General features: G+C 30.4%; 2 protein-coding genes across 2 annotated transcripts; both read left to right on the forward strand.

Annotated features, from left to right (window-relative positions):
• Window positions 1–2,333: 2,333 nt before the first annotated feature.
• On the forward strand, window positions 2,334–6,362 carry LOC111042017 (protein deltex). Its single transcript, XM_022326509.1, has 9 exons — window positions 2,334–2,973; window positions 3,084–3,232; window positions 3,293–3,467; window positions 3,535–3,717; window positions 3,783–3,985; window positions 4,065–4,161; window positions 4,471–4,685; window positions 4,773–4,915; window positions 5,149–6,362. Exons 1-9 carry the CDS (start codon window positions 2,769–2,771, stop codon window positions 5,444–5,446), a joined length of 1,668 nt encoding a protein of 555 aa, XP_022182201.1. The 5' UTR covers window positions 2,334–2,768; the 3' UTR covers window positions 5,447–6,362.
• Window positions 6,363–16,001: 9,639 nt separating this feature from the next.
• On the forward strand, window positions 16,002–20,095 carry LOC111042016 (X-box-binding protein 1). Its single transcript, XM_022326508.1, has 4 exons — window positions 16,002–16,498; window positions 18,584–18,680; window positions 18,981–19,354; window positions 19,435–20,095. Exons 1-4 carry the CDS (start codon window positions 16,317–16,319, stop codon window positions 19,529–19,531), a joined length of 750 nt encoding a protein of 249 aa, XP_022182200.1. The 5' UTR covers window positions 16,002–16,316; the 3' UTR covers window positions 19,532–20,095.
• Window positions 20,096–20,960: the final 865 nt, after the last annotated feature.

A 20,960-nucleotide genomic window follows, 5' to 3' on the forward strand; every position in this document is an offset into this window, starting at 1 on the left:
AGATGACCTGGTTTGAAATAACATGCCGCGGGACTGCTTCACCACTTTCCTCCTCCTTCGGACTCTCTATCGTAATGGCAGGAACAGGGCCGGTCTGGATCACTCTCAATGACAATCGTCGATGGCCGGAACAGGGCCGGTCTGGATCACTCTCAATGACAATCGTCGATGGCCGGAACGCCGCACGGGGTGTGTGCATAGGCGTGCGCAGACTTTGACCGCAGGGGGGGCCCTTAAAAATTTTCCAAATATTCTTGTACTAATGAATACTGGTATAATTAAATATTCTCGATTACAACAAAAATATTATAAAATGTAAAATGTAAAATGTAAAAATGTTCGCTGTCTAGTATAATATAGATATCTATGCATTTATTAAAGAAAAGGCCGGAGGCCGCAGGTGGGGCCGCGGCCTACCCGGCCGCCCCCGTGCGCACGCCTATGGGTGTGTGACAATGACACAGTGAGCCAAAAGGAAAACAACACAGGCTCGGGGCGGTGAGGGACGACGAGTTGCGTCCAACTCGACCGCACACAAAAGACAATAAGACAGACTCCAAGCTCGACCGTATTCGCAAAACGTCGGCGGCCAGCGGCGCTAGGTAGGGGTAGGGGATGCTCTCGAGCTTCGGCGCCGGCAGGGCGGCGGGACGAACCGGTTTTACGCTTGCGCGGCGCGACGACCGTTCCGTATTCGAACAAAGAGATTTAGCTTATTTTAAATACGCTCCGCTTGCATCAACCGACATAGAACGAAGTTTTTCGAGGTATAAGAACTTACTAGCTCCAAATCGAAGAGAATTTGATTTCGAAAATTTAAAACAAACACTTATAGTACAGTGCAATGATGTATAATATAATAAATTTATGATGGCATGATTATAAATTATAATATAATGTATATATATATATTTTTAATTATTTAGAATTTTAGATTATAATTTATAACAGTAAACTTCAAACATTTATAACAAAACGTTGTTATTTTTTAGTGCAATTTTTAATATTTTAAGTGCAATTTTTGGTAATTTTTAGTGCAATACTGCAATCAATTTTACTATTTTTTTAGTACTATAACATCCGTGCCCTTAATATTGAGATAGGACATTTAGCCCCCGAGAATTATATAATGAAATTATTTAATATTTACCCATAGGAAGTCGGGTTTCCCGGTATTTTAACTCACTAAATTTTAATCGCATTTTTTTATACAAAATTTCAATTTTTCATTTTTATATTAAAGGAGATAGACCGTGACGCGTATTAAGGAGTAATATTTAGGTATTTCATTTAGCATTTATATGTGAGCTGTGTAATGGTGTGAGAAGTAAATTAATGTTAGTGTGTGTAATTCGTCATCGAAACATCGAGTACCTGGTGGCTGGTACCGACCAGTACCCACCGATAAAAAAAAAATCGTGCTTATGGATCTTTAATATTTCTTATCCTTGTACTACATTCACACCCTCCACTCTGACCTAAAAACTCCATTTGTCTCCGAACTAGCCAAAACTCACTACAAACGTTTCAATAGCCGCCTAGCCCATAATAAGAATCCGTTAATCTCCAATCTTTCATCTGCTTCTATCCCAGGTAGTCCAGTTAAAAGACTTAAAAGACAGTGGTGTCGTGACCTGCTAGCCTAATTTAGTCCTACTCATGTCGTAGTACCTCCGCTGGGAGGCCTCTACACTCAGTCTAATCTGTCGTTATTTTATTTTTATTTAATTCATCAATTGTTCTTATTGTTCTATTTTATTGTAACAGATTGAATAAAAATCCTTTAATAACAAAAAAAAAAAATTGTACTACATTTGCAAACTTTTGACCAAACAAACACGTTTTTATTGACATCTATAGATAAAAAACTAGAGGAATTTCAAATTTCAAATGTCTAAAAAATACCTCAAAATGAGTCTAAATATTGTAGTGCAATATTCTCAACATTTTTTCAAGTATAGAAAATAACAAAATAAATATTTACTTATGTCATTTTAAACCTTATAACTTTTTATTGGTGTGCATTGTGAAACATGATTATTTACTTCTAAGACCATCAAAGCCGTAACTAGGGAGTCCCTAGGGTCCGGAGATTTTTAAAAGTAAAACAATTTTAGCAGTTGACTGTTGTATTGGGCCATGGTACCGATATTTAAGCCACAGATCGGCAGATTCGAACATTTAATATGACGCTCCCGACATTTAATGAAATGCAACCCAACATACAATAGGTTTCTTATCGCCAGTCATACGAAAAACAATCACCACCTATTCACCTAGTTTCGATAACTAATAAGTAATAACTATACGCAATATACTATAATGTACAGTATTATATGATGTTCATCATTTTATTGTCATTATACCTTTCATTTTCATGCAAATTTGCATGGAATTTCTTGATAAGTGCCCGATACTTGCGAATAATAACAACCCAAATACCAGTAACACCACAGTCCACAGAATATAGCAACACCGACCTGTCGAGTGTTAAAGGTGGCTTATCACCCGGACTGCGATGATAGTACGATTTGTAAATACAACAACGGATAGGACTCGGCAGGTACTACTGTACTATCCACTATAGGTAGTAGGTTGTAGCCTGTAGGATCGACAACTGCGCCTGTCGATTATTGTTATGTACTATGTAGGTGTTTGCCCGTAGGCATACAAATAATGTGAATTATTTAATTTTCCTAGTCGTCATACGTATTGTTTTCGTCGCCGTCCAGATGCCACTGATAATTTACCTTTAATCCAGCAACAGGATGCCCCTAGGACACGCCGTGGTCGTTTGGGAGTGGGAAAACCGGAACGGCCGATGGAAACCTCACAGCCCCGAAGTGGCACAATTGCTCGAAAGGGCTCATTTCAAAAAGTTAACCAGAGTGATACTGAGAGATGCCGACCCGAACATGGAATCCTCGTTTGTCAATTTGCGTACGATGTACCAGTGCTCTGAAGAAAACGAAGGTGTGTTATTGCATTATGATTTGTGATATGTAGTTTCCAAATGATCTTCATATTGCTTGTCGTACATTAAACTACCAAAAGTCTGCTTACTTTAATTGACAACATTTTAGGTGCACTTTTGGCCGTACGCAGATCTTACTATCCGGCCAATGCATTGCCTGGCAAAGGAGCCAGATGGGAATGGGCTGGTGATGTACCTGGAGAGTGGCATACATATGATATGGAATCCCAATGCTTCCTAGAAACGGCTTGGGCAATGGTGAGTTTTGTAAACTATACTGTTTATACTATTAATTAGTTCAACATTCTTATTTTATAGGGCTGCCAAATTATAGATGTAAGCCGAACATATTTAGGTTTTCCGTACACAATAAATTTTTGTAATTTAACTCAAGTACGTAATGACAGCGGATATAAACGCAATATTAGACGTGTGAACCAAGCACCATACCCACTAGTTAAAATACAATCAGATGAAGTTATTCAATTTAATGGTTAGTTTATTCAGACTAATTTTGATTTATTATTGATTTATATAATTTTCTTTGTTTTTATTTTTAGATAGAGCAGTTGTAGACACCATAAGAAATTTATCATCAAAAAACGAAACTATTAGAAAATCCAGTTCAGAATATATAGATACAATAACTAAAAAACAACTTCACTATAAAAAAAACAAACAAGTAGTTAATGATAGCCATCACAGCGGAACTAATATAGCTCGCACCTTGTTAAGTATTTTTGGTGAGTTACCTAATATATACCTATATTAATTGTATAATTAAAAAAAAAACTTTAAATATTTTCAGCTAATAAAAATCCTTCATCACTGTCTAGAGAAGCTCAATGGCCAATAGGAACCACGGCAACTAAAAGCTATACTGAATCAATTAAATCAGATTCATCTATAATTGATTTAGACTCAAGTAGCATTCGCAGTGGTAGACGTCCTAGTGTAGATACTATTTCAACTTATTTAAGTCATGACAGCCATGAACTTCGCACATCACGAGTAATACATTTTAAAATCCTTGACTTTTTTTTTTTATGTCTAGTCAGGTATGTCAAAAATAAATTATTTTAATTTGTAGTATGATCTTTTGGATTATTCTGGTGGCAGTATTGGAAGTGATGATGCTTTTGAATGTCAACAGAAATCAGACGATTGTAGAAGTCAATCAGTTGTTGGTATGTTATAGACTTAAAGTATTAAAATAAGAGTATAAAAACACCATCGTCTTATGAATATGTTTATCTTAAAAATTGTATATAATGGTCTGTTTTATATTAGTTATTCTAAAAATAACCCAGACTACTCCTTTAAAAATCTTAAATTGTCTAGCAATGGAAACAAAGTAACTCTGTGCCATTGCAGTTCATGCAGTAGATTGTGTTTAAGAATAGTATATTTTTAATTTTTCCAATAATTAAAATATAATTTAAAGTACAAAGGAGACAAGGAGTGTATTAAATATTTAATTTACTCCTTCTTTTTAGGAGTGAATTCAGTAAGTGAAAAATTATCTTGCTATGTTCAAATAGTGGATGATTTTTGGCCAGGACTTGACATGTTATGTCCATTTTGTCAAGATCCACTTATCTCATCAAATAAATCTAATAAAAGCCTGGTTATAGCTTTGAGCATATGTCAACATCGAATGCATCTCACTTGTCTAAACTCTATTTTAAACAATCAACCTTATTCTAACCAGGTATTTAAAATTTAAAAATAATACATTTGTATATTAATATAGATGGTTGGTACATTATAAGTTAAATATAATTAAAATCTTTCTAAGTGGATGTATATTCAATGTCCAATCTGTATGAAAGTCTATGGAGAAAAAAGAGGTAACCAACCACCAGGTGCTATGAAGTGGACATATTTAAATAGGTCATTACCTGGATATGGTAGTACAAGAACTATTCAAATCACATATGAGTAAGTAATTTACATTAAAGCAGTTTATTACTAATTTTCATTAAAAATGTAAGTTCTTATTTATAAAAAAAAGAACTTGTGTTTCAAAAAATCAAAATTTCAATAAGTCATAAAGTTAAAAAAAATAGGGCTTTCGCGTTAAACAAATCACTGTAGAAAGTGAAACATTTGAAATACCATCAAACTATAAAATATATTTTTATTTTATATCAATTACTTTTAAACATTTGTAGAATATCATCTGGGATTCAAGGTGAGGAACATCCACATCCGGGCCGTCCATACTATGCTCTAGGTTTTCCACGAATTTGTTATTTGCCAGACACAGAAAAAGGAAGGCGTGTATTATCATTACTGAGTAAAGCTTTTGAAAGGCGATTGGTATTTACAGTTAGACTTTCAATAACAACTGGTAATGAAGATGTTGTTGCATGGAATGGTATCATTCACAAGACAGACTTTGATACCAGAATGCATCATGGTTTTTTAGATGAATGTATCGAACAATTATCAGCACATGGTGTAGTTTGAGTAATTTTCTGGATATAAATTGGGTACTAATTCTGTTTTATTTTCAAACTACTTTATTAATAGCATTTTTACTCACTTAATTACAATATAGTTCTTGACTATCGTGTAATAAATATAGAACATATTTTGTTCTTATCCTAATTCTTGCGCTATGTGAAATAGCAATGTTATAGTTTAACTTTATATTAATTTTGTATGTAGGCATCTAGTGGCGGTTCATCCCATAGATGTGCCTGTCTGCAAAGATAAGGTCCTTCAATAGATTTTAATTCTAAGCAACAAGTATTATACTTATCACTTATATTCAAAATTTAAATAAGTGTCTATTCTATAATAAAATCATACATATGCCATAAATAATTTTCAGTCGTCATAAACTGTAATTTGTATTCATAGAAGTGAAAGCAGAAGTAGAATGTTGTTGGTACATCAAATAAGTAACCATAAAATTATGTTTTTAAACTAAAATAATTGAAATTCTTCAGAACAATGTCGACTTTTATGTCAGGATTATACATTTATAGTTTATACTAATGTAATTATATTATATGTGTTCAAAAAAATCAATTTCTTATATTTTCCTACTTATACTTAAACTATAGTTATATTACCAATAAGTTGGTTGTTGATACTTGATAAGTAATTTAATATAATGTATTTTACAATAGATAATTTTATATTTATTAAGGTTTACTAAAAAAAATTGTACAATTGTAAATACCTACGTCCTACATATTGTCTAAAAATGTATAATTATATCAAGTGCAATTTTTATATAATATATCCCATAAAGTATTAACAAAGTTTTAACACATTTGCTGCGATATTTGGCTGTAGCTAAAATCAAGACTTCTTTAATGGTGATATAACACTTCAATGTGTTACTGAAATAGTTTTACTTTAACAAAAAATTATTTAATTTCATTGGTTTGTAATTACATAATTGTAAAACGAAATTGTTGCTTAATATTCTCTAATATATACTAATTTTAATTCAGCAAATATGTTAATAACCATGTTTATCAAAAATATTTATTTGTTGTTAATATATAAGAAGTTTTAAATCAAATTATTTTGAATACTTATATTTTATAAAAAATAAGTAAGAATAGCCATATTTTATATTTATTAAATTTTTATATTATATATTTTTATATCCATAAACCTGTGTTTTTATTTAATTAAAACGATTATTTTAGATTGTAGGCAAGTGAAGGGAGGAAAGAATTATGTAGTTTTACAATTATGTGTGATTTTTTTTTGTGTTATCATACTTTTGAGCGTTTAAATTGTATCAATCTTCAACATTGAACATGATTTTTTGGTGACAACTTTGATCTAGTGGATACTTTTAATAAGGTTCAAAAATACGAAATTCACATCTGTTTTTTAATAATTGTGAAAAAATAACGGGGAAAGTTAAATATATTTGAAGATATTACAAAGTTGAGTACCAATTTTTTTTTGACATTTAAAAATAACCACTTCGATTAAAAATTCTCTCCAATAATAGTATTAAAACATTAATAACTAGGGCTCGGATTTTAAAGCATAATAAATAAAAAAAAGCACAACATTTTTTTAAAAAAGCAAAAATGAAGCATATTTATTTTTTAAAAAAGCAAAAAAAAAAGCATGACTAAAAATTAACATGAATTAGTTATAATTTTATAAAACTGAATAAAAAATTGAAAAGTTGATTCAAACTAAAAAAAGAATTTACTACCATGTATTTGGCAAGATTTTCAGAAGTGAAACTGACTATTGTCTGACATGATGTTTTTATACGTAGAAAACGATCGCTCTACATCCACTGAAGTGATCGGTGCATACTTCATGCAAGAGGTTTCGTTTAAATCAAATCCATGATAATTAATTTCGTCTTATGACACGCCACACAGTAAAGTGTTAATGTCCAGTAATTGTTTCCAGCCTTTGTTTTTCAAAAGAACACGATTTAGCTTACCAGAAATAGCAGTTGCAATATTTCCATGAGCTTCCACAGTTAGAATAACTGAAAATAGCAATGAAAAAGCAAAAAAATGCATTTACACAAAAAAGCCAAAATAAATTCGTTTATTTGGAATCAGATTGACGAGAAACGAATTTATGTATAAAAATTAGATTTCTATCTTAAATATATAAAAAGAAGCATTTCCTTTAAAATCCGAGCCCTATTTATAACATTATACATTTCTGCTTTAGGCTTTCTCTGAGCTTTTATAGATATTTGCTGAACATTTTTGTTTCTCAGTCAAACTGCTTAAATTTTCAATACAAGGTTTCTCACAAATTCTTGAAGTATTTTCAAATTATCAAAAGTACATGGTCACCATTTTTTTTGGCCTTTGACGTAATTGGTTGCTAAATATTAGTTTTAAACTTCTACCATATTATATAATGTATATATTATACTGCAAACTTATATTCACACCATTCTACATAACGTTGAAATCGAATTATAAGTTATAGCATATAGGCCACAGGGTCAGGGTGACTGCGATGTTTTTGTCTAATCCTACCGAATTAAGAAAATACACTTATCAATAAAACATATACTATTAAATATTAATAACTGCCTATCCTTATATAAAATAGACATATTAAATTGAAAAATCTGCTCAAAATTTAAAATAATCAAATGTTTAAATGTCATAACAATTCAAGTCATGACGATTGATTAGTTTTTGAAAATATGATCATTAAGTAAACTAATAAACCACGAATTAAGATATATCTTAATTCGTGTAATAAACTCAAATATTTCAAATGATCACAATTTGAATATATGTATAATATAATACAGTTAAACTTCCATTTAACGAAATTTTCTATTTAACGAATTATTTTTGGTAACCATGACCTTCATTGTTAAATACATGTAAATTTATCTCCAAATAACAAATCTGATGTTTCTATATAACGAAATAATTATTCGACAAAAACTGGTTTTTTTAAAATGTTATCACTATCAAATTTTAAACAGTTCTAAAATTGTACATGAACATGAATCCGATATAGATAAGACACCGAAGGAAGGCAAACTGACTAATTTTATCGCAGTATTTCAAAACTTTATGATTTAGAAACTTTTTACGAAAAAAGTACAATTTATAAAAATAATAAGGAAACAAAACTCACTAATTATTTCTTTTGAATTATAAAATTGAAAACTAAATCAAACTGTAATATTATATTTGATGTTGTTTTTTATATAACATATACTGATATACAACATAGAAGTATATACATACATACAATAAAATTCTTAAAAAAAGTTGATAAAAATACGTAAGTAATTCTATTTAACGAATTCCTCCATATTACGATTTTTTTTTGCTGCTTATTTGACTTCGTTGTATGGAAGTTTCACTGTATTGTCTGTATTATTATAATTAAAGAGACAAATGAGAGTGAGCATGCTTGGTGAATCATTCATCATTCTGTATGTATTCTGAGTCATGAGATTATATTTCCCCCCCCTCTCCCCTTTGCCTTATTTTTCGTAGACGACTGAATTTAATTTCTATTTAAATAAAATTATTATCACAGCTTAATTTGATTGCCATAATGCCATAAGTGCACAACTATCACGCATGTTTATAGTCCATACCCATAATATTATCATGTACACGAGCATAGGTGTAACTAGAGACGTTTTTCTCAGGGGCTAGAATTGTATTCATAGCACAAACCCTGATAATTATTATTTTAAACTAAAATATGATTAAAAAACGGGGAGTGGGGCTAAGCCCATTTTGCTTACCAATTGCTTGCACCTGTGTACAGTGTACAGGAAGTTATTTTAAATCCTTATCTAATTTTTTTAAATAAAAATAAATTTCAACCTTAAGTCTACAAAGTACAATAATACAAGATGTATGAAACTATGAAAGAATATAAATTTGCGTTCTCACACATAGGAAACAAATGCGTAGAACTAGGTAGGTATGTCGTCAGGGGAGTAATTTCAGTTTTTTTCTGCAGGGTGTGCAAACTTTTAGGCAGGGCAATTTTGACATATCATCGGGCCATTAAAAAATATGCATTTATATATATAAATATAGGTAACCTATGCAAACCTATGTAAATATTCTTTCCTTCCCTTTTATAATTTTAATTGAAACTCATAACGACTAATGTAACTTTTAAATAGCTAGAAATTCAAAGAATTAAAAGCTTATATAAGCAATTAAAGCAACAAGCCATTCTACTATTATTTGAAAAAAAAGCCAAATAAGGTATAATCAATAAACCTGATAAACCAAAAATACACAAAAACTTGAAAAAAAAATATTTTATTTATATTACCTACATATGAAATCATAATGTAGAATTTAATTATGACAGCGCATTGGAGTATTAATGGCGAGCCAATTGTTAAAATTGCTCAAGTTAGTGGTGCCGTTGCAAAACCTGCCCCCCCCAAAAAAAATGACGCCCCTGTATGTCGTATGGATAATATACTAATGTAGTAATGTGTAAGACAATAATTTAATAATGACTGATCACTGATGGGCAGTACTATTAAATATTATATACCAATATAGGTACAAGGCAACGGATAGGTATGTTAATTTAGTTTCAGACCTCTTATACATTTTGACGTGTATTTTACACCGGCTATTGACCCGAAGCCACCTCATATAGTCACCTCTTGTACCACAGGCGCAGTAGTGTACAGATATTTTCAATGAGAGGGGTTATGTGAAATAATTCTATATATTATGTGCGAAATATTTTTTACATTTTATTCATTTTTATATATCTATATACGCATAGTAAAAAAAACTCCTGGGGAGATTTGAACACCCCCCTCTCCGCCGTGTGCACGGCACTGAGCAGGCATAGTGGTACGATAGGAGGTCAAGGTTGGTAAATTTAAATAGCAATACGATTTATGTATTTATCAGTTTTCATTTTTCACTTTTCATTGTTTCAATTTTTGAATTTTTGCAAATAAAAATGTATATAATTTTTATAAATTTCTTATTTATTGATATAATAACGACTGTGAAGGTAGAAAGTAGACATAACTACAGTATATCAAATAATATAATAACATACCTCTGTATCAATGTACCATAGAGATAAACTAAAAAAACAAGTAGGTAACAATTTTTTCAACATACAACTACTTATTATCAAAGAAAAAAATCATATTAGGATTAGGACCTTACTTTAATGATTTTATAGAATTGCGTAAGGCTGATATCACGATGAAGAGAAGAAATCTTCTCTGTACATTGTGATTTGTGGGCAATTTGTGGCTAATATTATGCACCAACCCTCATTGTTCACTTAAATAATACAAATGTCTAAACGCATATTCAAATTGAAGGTAGATCAGCAAGTGGTTGTCTACCGTTCGCCAGTGGATAACATGTGGTCGTCATGTTGATGTATTCGGCGTGAAACGTTTTTGTTGCATCAGCTTTTAATACTACATAGGTAATACCTTTACCTACTATAAGTAGTTCTATGACAATGATAGACTGTGATTTGAACCATAACAACATCCGTTATCCCTATTTCGTATTATTAGTCACCGGTGTACAAAATATGTACGATTCATGCTCGGTCACGCCTAAATACCTACGTGAATTTGTTCATGCTATCTACCTTACGTTATCATAATTTTTCTTCTTTGGCGTGGTCGATCGAGTGCTCCCCTAGTTCCCTCCCCCACCGCTCAACTATTTCCGGTAGGTATACCGGTGAAAGATTCCAGATAATAAGTAGAACGAATTAAGATATAGTATAATGTATATACTTAAGTATATCTAAATTCATGGTAAGTAATGATTAGTAAACTATAAACTAGTAGTTGTACATGCTTTATCGAACAATCGCGCGACAATCGGCAATCGCGATTTCTCGCCTGACCTATTATTCCTACGTTTAAATATTTAATGCATATATTATAATACCACCGTAAAAATAACCAAGCCTTACTCGTTTTTTTTTTAGAGTCAAGTGACATATTTATATGTTTTTTTTTAATGAAATATTTCTCAAATCGTTTTTTATATTTTAAGTTATGTCAATTCCACGTGTTGACATTAATATTTGCATTGCAGATATAAAATACTTATACACAATTATACACTAATGAGTATGAGTTATAACTTGTCTTAAGTGTCTAGTCGAAGTTTTTATTGATTTCACTACGTTTCTGAATTATAAATTAATATTATCTATTAAATAATAAATTTAACCATTAAACCAAGTAGTCATTACATATAGTACTATAATTATTAATTTCTATGAACTACTTACAGTACATTAGTACATCATACTTATTGACTACTTTAGCTGTTATTGTTAAAAGTTCAGAAGCATCAGAACGCATGCATATTGCATACGAACAAAACACACATTATCGGCAGATATCATAATATTATCATAAACTAATAAGTAATAACAATAATTTGTAAACTATTTTTATCTTTTACATCGTCATTATTATTTTTTTTTAAGGACTTATTAAAACGAAGGTAATTATGATCTATTGGTTGAAAATAGGTAATCTATTAGTTATAATTATGAATTATCACGTATTCGCGTATAATTTCTAGTTAATATAAGTATTTTAATAATAACAAGTAGATAATATTTAGTCTGTTTAGTATAACATTAATTGGTCGGTAGTCGGTACTTAAAAAATTGTATACTCTTAAATAAGTACAGACAGTACAGGTACAGTACAACGTACCGGGTGGGTGGTGGCTGGTACGATGGTACATTGGTACCTATACATATGTTTACATCGGTATTTCGACGTCCCCTCCGTGCCTTTTACTCCTGCGAATCTTAGCGGTAAGTTTTTTAACGGACGTTTTCGCTCTATAGATTGAGACATTTCCCCCCCGAATCAAATGTATACTTTTTACACATAATAATTTTTTATTTTTTAAAAAGAAATATACAATCTGTACCCGTAGGGCACAATAAGAATAAGTGGTAATTTACATTTGACGTTGAAATACTTGCTACAAGAAGCCACCCAGTAGTGACACTTTCTATTGAATTTTTGTTTTTTAGTGAGATTAGATTATTAGTTATTACACGTAATCATAAGTTGAAAAATAGGTTTTTTGTTTTTACTCAAAATATACGATCATCATCATATCGGTATATATATTGACTATCATCATTCAAGTTATGGATTTATTAACCAATTTAAGGGGTAGATTAATAAGATAGTAAGATTAATAAACCAAAGTTATATGAAAGTATTATTAAATTGAATTTATATATTAATTTAACAATTTGTATGGTTATTATATAAAAAATCTAGTAAACGGTACATTTATTTATTTGCATTTGTAATTTGTATATTGTTTAGTATTCTCAGTATTTAAATTAGTAAATTCTGTATTGGCAATAGTGTTATTATGATGTATTATTGAATTATATTTAAATATTATTATTTGACATTTATTGATTTGTATTGTATAAGTAATACTATAATATTGTTTAATTTTTTGCCCGAAGGGGGGATTGTCCAGCTTGGAGATGATTTATAAATTATAATAAGACAACTAACAATAATAACCAAATGTCAGTAGGTAAAGCAAGAAAACTGATTAGTATATTGATAATATGATGAAAATAAATAATAATAATAATAATATTTTATTACTTAGGTATATTTTCATTTATATAGGTTCTGATTTTTGTTAAACAATAACTTAAATAATACAAATTATACTGGTGGAACATTAGAGAATAGTAGGCAATCTAATAAAAAATAAAAATAGTTGATAAATCTAAAATATTTTTACAGAGAATCAGTTTTATATGTGAGTCGTAGAACAAAAGGTATATCTATTTTATGGGATCCAAGGTCAACATGTATAGTAAATTAAATATTAATATTTAATTCATGTTTCACGTTAAATGTTAAAAAAACAACTTGTGTAACATTTTAAACATAGGTGGAACAGAATTAAGTCTAATTATATAGTATTAAGTATAGTAAATAAGTATAACTTAATAACTCATATAACGTCATTATGTTTATTTTTGTTCAAAGTACCATGACGCCACGGATGCAAAACGCAATGATCAACAATAATTTTTTTCCTCCAATTTTCCGATTTTAAATGATAACTACATAGGTTTTCATACAAAAAAATGTTATCTTTCCGAACAAATATTATGTTTATTATACATTCAGGCAAGTATACAGGGGGGGGGTCAACCCCCCCTCGAAAATTAATAGTTGTGTAATTTATTTATACCAATCATCGATAACTACAATAACTAGTCGGCGACAATTTGTTTATGACCCCCCCCCCAAGAATTTTTTTTTGTGTACGTGCCTGTATACATTTATAAAATCAATACTAATACAGTTTTAAAAATAATAATACTTTGTAGTTAGTATAGACAATATTAATAATAACTTCATTAATAATAATTTTACTCAGGGTTGAAAAATATTCGGAACCAGTCATTTTTACTTGGATACTATTACTTTTATCATAATTTTTTATTATATGATGTATAATTCATAAAAATAATTATATAAACTTAGACTCTTTTGAAAAAGAACATCATTTGTTCTGATTTTGTTTTTATCCGATGCTTTTATCTATGAATTCAGTAGCTACTTAGTAAATTTTTGAGTCGACAAGTAGCAGTCATCCGACCAGTTGTTGAAAATCATAACAATTAACATTCTATTAATTGTTAATGAATATATATATTTTATTTTACTTCTGATTGCGAGTGCTTATAAGGTGTGCCCTTTAATTAATTCTTTAAATGGTACGCTGAGGCTATGAAGTTTAATCAAAATAACTTCTTTTCCGTTTAAATTAATTGTTTATTTTCGAAAATTTGTATTTTATATGAGTATATTATTTTAAGTTAAATAAAAAAATATTGATAAAAATTATTTCACTGATGTGCTTCACCACTTATTAATTATTATACATTTAACATTTTGTGCAATATACCTATGCCACAAGGGAAATATAATAATTTATTATGTTCCTATCGATTTTTTAAAATTATATTTAACTTTGTTAATTAAAATTTTGTTATAAGTGTTAAAAAAAACTATTCGCCTATCTGCAATGGTTCCTAAATAAATTATAATATATTTTTATTAGGAGGGGGGCAAAATCTTTTACCAGCCCATATGGCTGAACAAAAAAACAGCTCACAAGACAATTTCAACTCATATTCTTTTCTCGATACAATTCCCACTTTGCATAACTTTATTTTATGTCCGATTGTCTGAAGAAAAAATATCCTAATTTTTAAAGAAAAAATTTTAAATAATAAAGAAGGATCTGGACACACTGAAAGTGACGAATTAGGTAGGTACTTTTATAGAATCCAGAATCGGGAAAACTAAGAAAATAGTGGCGGTGGCGGCAACAATTATTAAAGAATTGTAATTTGTAGTAATGCTAAAACTGCAGATGAAAATATTTCGGTATTATGATTCGATACACCAGTAGTTCTCAACCTGGGGGGCGCGCCCCCCTAGGAAGGCGTGACAACATTTCAGGGGGGGGGGCGTGAAAATTTTGAAACAAATCACGAAAAATGAAAACATGCTGTTTTCTACCCCGTGCCTTGCGGGTGTGAATCTTATAGTAGTGAGGAGGTGGGGCGTGAACCCATTGAAAACCAATTAATATTTTGATAAAAATTTTTTGGTTCAACAAATTAATGAATTGTTGTACGGGAAAACATTACATAGAACTCTTAAAATATAATACGAATCATAGTAGACCTTGCCATTTTGTGCCACTTTAACCTTTGGCTAATATTAAGCAGGTATAGTATATGGACTGTACTCACTGTAGTGTTACTGATTTACCTACATCTTGTTATACTTAGGCCCTCTTTTCATTGTTAGATATTTATGGGATTCACTTTCACTCCGAGTGTTTACAATACTCAACCCTAATTCAAAACATTATACATATAACATTTTAGTAAATAGTTACATCTTACATTTTAAGTACCTACTTAATGTTAAATTAATACAATTGACAATCGTATTTTGTTTAGAGTAGTTGGGTAGTTGGTATAGTTGATACAAATGGTAAAATGAGTCAATGCCAATGTCATTCGTATTTGGACATTTGGTTATTGAAATATGGTTAAGCAATTATTAATAATCAATACAATTGAAATAGTTAAATATTTGACATTTTGACATATTAATATGTGTATTTGTATTCAAAATTGTTATTTGTTAATTGTTATGTTATGATAAAACTAATTGTATATAGTCATTTCGCGTTAATATTTTAATTCTTCAATTTCTCGTCTGTATTATAATTATGACTAATGAGTTATGACTAATAGTTTTCCGTTTACTTTCGTCTTTCAGTAGGTGGACCATGTACATAATATTATTAAGTAGTTAGTACCATCTCCGGTCCGGTTGTACCACGCGTAATGTTTCGATGGTATTGCATCATGAGCGGTTACTATCGATGTTTGGTAAACATCGATGCCATGAATTTGATGTTTGCCACATTGCCATGCCATGTCGACAAAAAACTACCGCCGCCGCCTCCTCCGGTCACCGCTCGCTTCGCTAGTTCAGTCACAGTTCGTCATCAGTAGCCACTAGCCGCGAGTGTGTGTTACCGCCGCACTCGAAGACCTAAACGTAATTTCATTCGTAACAAATCCGTAGTTTCGAAAATCATTCGGCGATTTAAATACATAATATTATACACAACAATCTAAACGTAGTCATATAACTCGAGCGGAGAGCGTTAAACGGATTTTATTTTCTCGGACCACCGCCGCGCATTACGGTACCTACATCGTCAACAGCGGATCGCAAGATCGTTTTTTTATTACTCCCGACGACGACGACCAAACAGATCTCATGGCACCCAACATCATCCGGCCCAGTCAAATGTTGATATTCAACTCGGGCATGTGCTACGTGGGACAGCGACACATGGCAGCGGGGGACGTCGGCGGCGGATCGTGCATGTCGCCGAGATCGCCGCCGGCCAAGCGGACGTACGTGAAAAACATATCGCCCGAGGAGAAAATTTTGCGCAAGTGAGTAAAATAGAAAATTCATAGATAATAAAATGCAATTTGTGCTGTAATAAAAAACAATATTGAAGAATATCATCATAAATTGTAACCCCCCCTCTCCCACCCCGTGTGACACTGTTGGGCTACGCTATCTATGCATACTTCCTTCCTCTCCAACCCGACCCACCTCCGCAGCTGCTCTTAGCCCGTAATCGCGTTTTCCGCCAACGCGTCGGCCATAGTACGAAAGTGTTGATATTATGATGAGTGCGCTGTGTTCCGCGGTGGGTGGTCGGTGGGTGGATAAACCATATAATATATCTGCACATTTCAGTACTGCACAGACAATATTAAACAAACAACTATAATATTAGGTACACGAGTACACGACCGAACCATATTGCGTGCAATAATATTGTGTTCATATTTTACTCTTTTTGTCGAGTTTATAATACCAAGGTACTTGCGCAGTTGATGCGGTCGCCCCGACGTGAGCATCGAGCGACATTTTTAACCACCACTTACCTGTTGCGGCCGAACGCTCATAGATTATCGATATTAAAGATTGGTGGTTTAAACTAAAGCAAAAGACATCTATTTAAGGAGTAAAATGATCTTGCCATCCCTCCAACTCGTGACGTAGCTAAAGAACACTTATTACAACGATCGACTTATAACTCCAAAATCTCACAAATCCTCCAGGACTTATGTCAATCACGTTAAGTTACCTGGTAATCCGCACTAATCTCTGAAAAAAGTTTAAATCAACCGGTGAGGTCGTGACCTATTAACTTAATAAACAGAGGTACCCACAATTATTTATTATAAAATATAAGGGCTGAGACCTTTGAACAAATGTTATATCTGAATAGCTACTTTTATCTTATACCTATACTGTAGTATATTTATATTACCTATGCAATATGTATTTATACCTAAAGATGCTATAAATAGCTATTACCTTAAGTAATATTTATTTTATCTTATTACTAAGTAGTTAATTATATAATAAAATGTTAAGCTCAAGTGTAAGTTCTCACAGTGGAGGGATTGTTCATTCCATGAAACATGTATTTTCTATTCATAGGTTTCATACTCATTTGTTCGTTAAATTATATTGTAAGTAATTTTAAAAAATATTGATGGTACACTGACATTTTTTGCTAAGTGCTATTGTGTATGCTTGTACAAATCAATGTATTCCTATGATTTATTTGTTATTTGTCCTTATTATTTTTACCGTCTTACTAGAGTTGGCCATTTTAATTATATACATTTTCAAGCATGTCCTTCAAACATTTAAATTGAATACATTGTTGCACAACACTCATCTTAAATCAAAACTTCAACGACATTTATGATATTCTTTTAATGATCATTATTCCTCTTAAATATTTTAAATGTCAATAGTAATATAAGTACCTAAAGTTATACTAATAATAGGTATAATATAATAGGCATATAATACTTTTCACAGTTATATATTATGAATAATATTGTAATTAAATAGTTTTGATGTAATTTAGGATTTTTATACTAAGAAATTTATCATAATTTGTACAAAATACTAATGTATTATATCTAAACTTGAATAACTTGATAGTTGTGTGATAATTAATAATTATAGCTGATCCAGTACGTATGATATAGTATGTATAATATTCTTGAAATTGAAATATTTTTTAAATAATTGATAGTCTAAAGAATTATTTATCAATCTAAAATGGTATATTCCCCATGGAACTATTAGCATTGCTATTATTCATTGATAAAAATTGAATATTTTTAAAACTATCTACTTTTGGCTAGTGGTTAAATGATACGTAATAGTATTATGTATCATTATCTTTTTATTATCTTAATCAATTATTTGATAATAACTTATAAGTACTAATAACTATGATGAATATGAATAAAAATTAGTAACAATTTACTAATTAATATTCTTCTATGTATCAATATTTTAAAATTAATTAGAGCCCTTGAATATAAATCAAAATATTATTATTCTTAACCCCAATTAATTTTAAATTTAAAACTAACCTATAGATAAATCTAAACATTAATTTACTATTAATAATAAAATAAATATTTTGTTTTTTACAGAAAATTACGAAACAGAGAAGCAGCACAGTTATCTAGAGATAAAAAGAAAGCACAATTCAATATTTTGTCGGGAATGGTTCATGGTTTAAGAAAAGAGGTGTGCACATTTTTTTAATTTAATCATTGAATGCATTTAAATTCATAAAATGTCAATCTTTTAATTTATGGAGTATTTAACACTATCTATATATTATATATAGATGATTTTATGATCTACAAATGAAGAATGTAATATATATGTAAACATATTCTTACTGCATATTCATATTTAAGTGCATCATTCTTTTGTGTTTTTAATATTGTTAATTTTACTAATTATTTTGTTTAAATTGTCAATATATAATAATTGCAGTAGGTATCTTTAATATTTTACAAATAATTAAAATTGTATTTTTAGAACATTCATTTAAGAGAAGAAATAGAAACTTTACGAGCCAACCAAGAACAGTTGATCACAGAAAATGAAAGGTTACGAGAACAACTTTCCACTGAGTCAACAATACCAAAATCAATAGTTACAGAATTCTGTACAACAGAAGTTAATAACAAGATTTCGATTAATGGACCTGCCGTGTCCAATAGACACCCTCTGCAGAAGGGCAAACAGAATCGAACATCCTGTTTGATGCTCTGTTATCAGATTCTATTCCTATTACTGACCATTCCATCCTACATGATCTCAAGCTTCCAGACGACGATGACGATATGGACTGGCTTGACAACAATGTATCAAAACGTTTGGAGAAAATTGCTGATGAACTACTCGGCGAAGTAAGTATTATTTAGTTCACATTATTATTGCAAGTGCAATGTGCATTATTTATAATTTATGTTTCAAAATTGTTTTACAGAGTTTCCTTAATGAATGTTGTCTTGATGAAATGGTGGGGAGCACATCAGAAATCATGGAATCCGGCCAAAATATTAATCTACTCAATGCAGACATAAAAGTAGAAGATGATTCACTATTCATGCTAGACACAGACACAGGCACAGACACAATTACAGATACAGTTAAAATTCCAACTGAAGAAACGCACATTATGGTGCCAGATGTGGTTATTAAATCTGAAATTGAAGAATATTCTGAAGATGAAAGTAACTCTTTGGAACGTTTTATTATCGTAGAAGAAGCTGTTGAAGAGGTAACTACAACTTATGATGAACATATACTTGAAATATGTCAGGAAGATGATGATGACATGGACACCGAACATTATGAAGATATTGGTTATGAATCGCTTAGCTCCCCTGAGTATGATTATAGAACACGTTATAGTACACCACCAATATTAACAGATTTACTTTCATAAAAATAGTACCTATAATTAAATTAAGATACACAATATTAAATTTAAAATTTAACTTAAATCTATGTTATTATTGATACACTTTTATTACTTTATTTAATTTATGTTAGTATAAGCACACTGTATTACTATTGTATACTTTCATATGAAAATTTACGTGTCCTATTATATAATGTTGAATAACATTAAGTGTTTTATTTAATTTTATGTTATCAATTCTGTGTTTGTGTCCCATATAAATATATATTTATTGAATGCTCTGTGTCTATGTTTAGCACGGATCACTAAAAAAATGTTTGAGTTTTTATTTATAGTTAAATTCGTTTGGTTTTCATTTTTCATCGCCGACATGGTTAAATTGTTTCAATAGCAAAAATTTAATCTAGCCATGGATTTTTGTTGGTCGTTGAACTAAAATATTAACTCAAGTGCTAATTTTATACTTCTGAGCTTTATTCCCAGACATGATTTATTAAAAAAAAAAGATAGAAAGTTAAAGAGATATTAGTTATAAAAAAAATTTTCCACACATCTGGAATTATGGCTGTGAAACATTTTATTTAATAACAAATATTAACAAAAATGGTAAAGTTGCTCGGCTGCATAGTAAGTTTATAGCCCATAGTCCATAGATAAACTAATATTAGATAGGTAGATTTAGGTTTTCTATTCAGTTTTATAATGGGTCGGTCAAAATATTTCTCCCCCCCCCCTTTTCAAAACTGAAATTACGTCACTGTTATATCTCTATAATTGTACTTTGTCATTGACTAGGCCACTAAAATAAATTATAATATTTGAACTCAATAAAAATCGATTCTGAGTGTAGACACTGGACAGTTTGGCAGCTCTTAAAGTTTTAAACATTAGGTGAAAAATTAAAAAATATGATAAATTTGTAACTACCTGCAACTTATGAGACTATGACTACCTGAAGGCGGAAAGATAGTTTGAAAATGTTTGGCTTTTTTTATAAAAATCATAGTTCAAGCATTTATAAAAAAAAATTGTAAATATGTAATTTTTAAATTTTTTACTTCTGAGAAATGAGAATCATATTTTTTAAT

Source organism: Myzus persicae, unplaced genomic scaffold (genome assembly GCF_001856785.1).
Source record: "Myzus persicae strain clone G006 unplaced genomic scaffold, MPER_G0061.0, whole genome shotgun sequence".
NCBI classification, from domain to species: Eukaryota; Metazoa; Arthropoda; class Insecta; order Hemiptera; family Aphididae; genus Myzus; species Myzus persicae.

Excerpts from the sequence above, each read along its gene's own strand:
- LOC111042017 (XM_022326509.1), top strand. The coding sequence starts at position 2,769 with ATGCCCCTAGGACACGCCGTGGTCGTTTGGGAGTGGGAAAACCGGAAC. Across the intron at positions 2,974-3,083 it reads GTGCTCTGAAGAAAACGAAG|GTGCACTTTTGGCCGTACGC; the intron begins GTGTGTTATTGC and ends ACAACATTTTAG. Across the intron at positions 4,916-5,148 it reads ACTATTCAAATCACATATGA|AATATCATCTGGGATTCAAG; the intron begins GTAAGTAATTTA and ends AAACATTTGTAG.
- LOC111042016 (XM_022326508.1), top strand. The coding sequence starts at position 16,317 with ATGGCACCCAACATCATCCGGCCCAGTCAAATGTTGATATTCAACTCG. Across the intron at positions 16,499-18,583 it reads GAGGAGAAAATTTTGCGCAA|AAAATTACGAAACAGAGAAG; the intron begins GTGAGTAAAATA and ends TGTTTTTTACAG. Across the intron at positions 19,355-19,434 it reads CTGATGAACTACTCGGCGAA|AGTTTCCTTAATGAATGTTG; the intron begins GTAAGTATTATT and ends ATTGTTTTACAG.